The sequence below is a fragment of the Echiichthys vipera genome, assembly GCF_963691815.1.
Source record: "Echiichthys vipera genome assembly, chromosome: 11".
Taxonomy (NCBI): domain Eukaryota; kingdom Metazoa; phylum Chordata; class Actinopteri; order Perciformes; family Trachinidae; genus Echiichthys; species Echiichthys vipera.
The window spans coordinates 14,910,982-14,916,073 of record NC_139836.1 but is presented as its reverse complement, the minus strand read 5'-3'; the positions used below and the strand labels follow the sequence as shown (position 1 = coordinate 14,916,073).

Here is a 5,092-nt window from a genome sequence, read left to right as displayed (position 1 = left end):
ATTCCTCTATTAAAAACTTGACTCATTTTGTTGTAAAAACCCTTAATCACTTTTTGATAGTGGTAATTGCAGGTGAAAGCTGTGCACCAGCAGGGGCCACTATTTTATCCCCACTTTCCAATGCATGTCCACCATCCACTGTCTTAAAATTGCAAGTACGGCTCCGATTTATATGTGATGCTAAATTTTAACATAAAATTCCAGCAGTGTGAGCACCATTTGTATCTTTTTTTTTTATAGCTTCATGAAAAGGTGCAGAAGATCTTTTTCTGCACATATTGCTCAATATACCATCAAGTGTTTCCGTTTCTTTTTTGAGGCTGCAAGTATGATTTGAGTCTCCAATGATTGAGAGTCACTGCTCTTGGACAGCTTTTTAAGAGTAAAATTCACTTTCAAGAGCACTTTAAAGGTGCCTCAACTAAACATTTCCAGACTCCGGAAGTCTTCATCGTCACATCAAATACATTACTATGAATTGCAAAAAAAAATAGTTTACAGAAATCATTTATGCCCAGAGCAATCAATATATATTCTTGTGTTTGTGTTTGTTTTAAAGTGAAATGTGTATTTTCCTCCAACATGAACATACCATTTAAATGTTTTACATTACAATCAAAGTGGTAGTCCCTGTCACTTTGCTGAATTTTGATTCCAGTTTTGAGTTACCAGTAAAAAAATGTGTCTTAACTGTATTCAAATATTTACACTTTGTGGGGATGTTTTATCTTGCCTTGCATTCTTATCACAAGTTTGCCAAAGGAGGCTGCTTACCGCGGTTCAGTTTAATAATCTACACCTCCAGCTTCTGCAGCATAGCCTTAAGAGTATGCTTTGCTGCAGGTTTTCACCTGTTGGACCAGTCCTGTCAAACCGGTGTTGACACTTTTGGCTGCCAGCAGCTGGCAGACAAGTAGTGGTGCAAAAGGAGCAGCTCTGAGTACATCAGAAGTCTTTAATTCTTGTTCAGAGGAACCTCCTTATTCCCATAGTTTGAGCCTCTGTCAATCTCAGTCTGGCCGATCATCCAGCGAACTCCAAGGGAAGCTGTGAAGGAAAGATTCAGAAAGGGTAAAAAACAAGACAAAATATTTTACCCTCAACCGCAAACTCGGGCAATTATTTATCGTGGAAACTGTAACATGTTCCTCGTGAAAAATAAGTTCTCCATTTATCATTTCAGGCAAGTCAAGTTCATTTATATCGCACAGTCCATATGTCAGGCGTAGACTCAATATGCTTCAAGCTTAAAAGCAAAAACATCATACATGACAAAGACATATATTAAGAAGATATTACACATAAAAACATGAAGGTAATTATTATATTATTATTATATATTATTTTATAAAAAATGATATAATAATAACAATAATTTAGCATGCTCACACATTTTCAAAGATGGGGGCATTAACAAAGAGTGAATCTAGTGCCTCAAAGCCTTGGGATCTACCAGAAAAAATCTCTATTATGTCCTTGTTCAGTTCTTCCAATATCTAATATCAGCAGTGCACTGAACAAGGTCATCATTAAGCTAATTCCATTGCCAAACAGATATGCATAAGTGTGTGTCATCAGCATGCTGGAGTAATCTTTAACTTTGCTGACTGGCCACATGCCTGAATGCTGAACATGCTCTCAAAACTGATAAATCACATTATAATAAAAGTGACTTACATTTGAGTTGGCAAATCTGCAGCTTTATGGAATGTTTGGATAACAAGGAGTTGGTTAAATTGAGGGAATGACCTTTATACCCATTCAGGATGACTTTACTTTGGGCGTGAATGCATGAAACCAACCTGCAGAACAGAGAGCCACAGAAGCTAAGATGGTCAGCGTTGATCCAGAGCTGATCAGCTGAGCGAGTAGCAGGCTTAGTGGGTAGAGCAGCAAGCAGGCCCAGACCAGCCAGTTGATCAAGGCCCAGGGACGGCGTGGAGGGTTCACTATGGGGCCAGGGAAACGCCCTGTTTGTTTGTAGTGCTCCTGAAAGCTATCCTGTTGACACATAAATGCAAACATAACTTAACAGTCCAGGACATACACTTGTTGCTCTTAGTGTCTCTAGAAAGTGATAGGAGCCAAAATGTAACTACCTTGTATAACTAAGAGTTCAAAATTCTCAACATTAGCCAGGTAAGATTAAAGCCCCCATATTATGCAAATTTTCTAGGTTCATACTTGTATTCTGGGTTTCTACTAAAACATGTTTACATGGTTTGATGTTGAAAATACACATCATTTTTCTCCTACTGTCTATCTGAATATACCTGCATTCGCCCTCTGTCTGAAACACTCTGTTTTAGTGCCTGTCTCTTTAAGACCCCCTCCTGAAAACAGCCCAGTCTGATTGGTCAGCACTTCTGCATCTGTGCTCATGGAGTCTCTGCACCATCACTGCACCCAGGGAATTACCGTAACAGCACAGTAGCGACACTTTCTACCTATAAATAGCTTATTTGTGACATCACAACCGCACAGAAGACCTGACGGCTTGTTTAAAAGGCACAGACACACCTGCTTTATGATCAAAAGACGCGGAAATCCCACTTGTTACAATACGCAACATTTAATGAGTAAGAGGATATGGAAGAACTCCCACCTCCGACACACTTACCTTTTCCTGGTAGAGTTTGTGGAGCCAAGCAGCACACTCTGACTCGTCTTCTGGGATCAACTCCAGAGGGATTCTCCTGCGAGGAAGAGGGGATTTCAGATCTCGCAGATGAACACAGATTACACCAGTAAACAGGAAATTAAATGTAGCACAGCATGTCTTTGTACCTCACATATAAATCTGCGTGATACTTCATCCCATTAAGAATTCCAAGCAAGGTTGGCGTTTCATTGTTTCTGAAGTTTAGCGTGGAATCATAAACAGCTTCAGCTACACAAAACAAAACACAACCCACTTGATTCGCAAATTCCACTCTTCCACACATGGTATCTGACATGTACTGCTGGCCATTTTTAAACACTTCATCCATGATGTACACTCACCTGTTCCCCTAAGGTTTTGGACAGTTACCCAGAATCCTTTGGTCCTGGGCAGAAGATGATACTTAAGTTTGGGTAAACCTTTGCTCTCAGCCACCTGCATGCTGATCTCGTGCTTCTTTGGTGTGAAGCGTGTTCCTTCACAGAAAAGCAAGAACTATCCCCAGGATATGGGATTTATAATTAATGTCACTGTTAAAAAATATCTATTTAACCTCAACAGAATAATGTCTAATATGTGATAAACATACCCAGAAGTTTTCTGGGTAATCCCGCAGGTTCTGAAGACTCTGAGCCACAGTCTTTCGGTCCTCCTCCCACTTCCTCTTGCAGAAAACTATCTCCAGAAAGTACCACATCCAGCCAATAATAGGTACATACCTTAACTCTTTTTTGGCTAACACTTTAGAGCTCTGGAAAAAGATGAACATTTAAAGTGTAAGGGACTGAAGGGTAGCACTGGAAAAAAATGTTCCAAAAATGGGGATTTGGGGGGTACTTTCCCTTACCCCAAGAACTCCAAATCTGTCACAGAAGGTCCAGCCACACAGGAAGTCAATCTCATAACTGTGATTGAGAAGCACAATTGCGTTCTCATTGCCATACAGTGGATAACTCTTTGGGTCTGTGTAAAGCGCACATTCTGTCCCAGACCACCACTCCAGGGCAGCAACCATCTCTGAGGATCATTAGGACACAATGACATAAAAAAGTCTATGTTAAGTGAACAAAAATAGATCTTACAGACGTATTAATAATTCCACTGCATGCATGAGTTTAAATCTTTGCAACTGTTTCCAAGTTACCACTGAAATGAAATATTGCTTTCCAGCAGCAAAACAAAAATAGTACCAAGAGACAGCAGACTTCGGCATAATCAATGTGGCAGAGAGTAAGAACAGCACTTACGGCTGCTGACGCAGTAGCCCAATCTGATGTTGATCCTGCGGGCCAGCTGCTTACTGACCAGCCACAGAGGTGCAGTACAGATCTGCAACAGGTTGATGATGAGGCCAGTGACCAGGAACACATAGCAGATGATGAGCTGGGACACGAACTGGGATTTCAGCAGCCGCAGGATCCCCATTGTTCTGTAAAAAGTTGCAAAACTTAAAGAACTAAAACGTGTGACACCTGACTTGAGAGGACACATTTCATCATTCAGCTCAGTCAAAAAGACAAATCAGCTTTGTTGCCCCCGGGCTGTGACAGCAACTGTTCACACAGCACTCAGCTCTCTCTCAAATAAAGGTTTCCTTTGACTGGACTTTCTCGTTTCATCGGCTGAAAGTCAAGGTAATATCAATTCATAAGCATACTCTGTGTCAGGCCAATCATACTGTAGTTTTGCAGCTTATGAGAAGGATGCATTTCCCATTTTCACACACAGCACTGAGAAGCCCTATCCTTATTATTTACTTTCAAACTGTTCTGAAAGGTAAGCCTGTAAGGGCACTGTTGTAAGTCTGCAAAGTAAGTGGAAACAAACAATCCTCCAATAACATTTAAAATCTGCAAGCAGCATTTACATGAGAGTGGTGATGAGATGGAAATCAATCTAAACAACTGCCCAGAATGGAAACAAAATAGAACAAATAGCCAATTAGTTCAAATGACGTGCGTCTGATGAAGGTCAAGTTACTCACATTTGGCATTACTACATTCTTTTAAAATAAGTGACATGATGTACAATACCTTGATCAGAGAGCTATCCTGCCTCAAAGCCTAACACAGCTAATAAAAACACTATAAAAATCAGTTTATGTCCATGCCACTTGAGGCAATCTTTTTCTTCTTCAGATTTTAGTCAGAATTCATTCAACATGTGCAGCTACCCGGCAGTCGACCTTAAGAAACTGTAGAAAGAGAAACTTGCCCGCACAAGGAACCGACCACACCCACCTGAAAGCCACGCCTGGACCCGAGGATGGACCTCTGCTTCCTCGAAGACACTCTGGTGCCAGGCGGGCTGCGAAGATCGTGTATGTTTTTGGGAGATGAATCAAAATATAGTCGGGGAAAAACAAAACGTAGCCACAATAAACTTTAAAACTATGTGTTTTTTATTTATTTATTTATCATCACGCCATAA

The 5,092-nt window shown here is 40.6% G+C and overlaps 1 protein-coding gene across 1 annotated transcript; it reads right to left on the bottom strand.

Moving 5' to 3' along the window:
- Positions 1-916: 916 nt before the first annotated feature.
- Positions 917-4,835, bottom strand: agpat4 (1-acylglycerol-3-phosphate O-acyltransferase 4 (lysophosphatidic acid acyltransferase, delta)). The gene is made up of 9 exons (XM_083922529.1): positions 4,696-4,835; positions 3,910-4,091; positions 3,510-3,679; positions 3,252-3,413; positions 3,004-3,157; positions 2,788-2,890; positions 2,621-2,696; positions 1,803-2,001; positions 917-1,047 (listed from the first exon to the last, which is right to left on the bottom strand). Exons 2-9 carry the CDS (start codon positions 4,085-4,087, stop codon positions 956-958), a joined length of 1,134 nt encoding a protein of 377 aa, XP_083778655.1. The 5' UTR covers positions 4,088-4,091; positions 4,696-4,835; the 3' UTR covers positions 917-955.
- Positions 4,836-5,092: the final 257 nt, after the last annotated feature.

Bases quoted from the DNA above. Each gene is read 5' to 3' on its own strand.
- agpat4 (XM_083922529.1), bottom strand. From the start codon at position 4,087: ATGGGGATCCTGCGGCTGCTGAAATCCCAGTTCGTGTCCCAGCTCATC. The intron at 3,414-3,509 runs GTAAGGGAAAGT...ATCTTTTTCCAG, and splicing joins ACAGATTTGGAGTTCTTGGG to AGCTCTAAAGTGTTAGCCAA. The intron at 2,891-3,003 runs GTGAGTGTACAT...TGTTTTGTGTAG, and splicing joins CCAAAACCTTAGGGGAACAG to CTGAAGCTGTTTATGATTCC.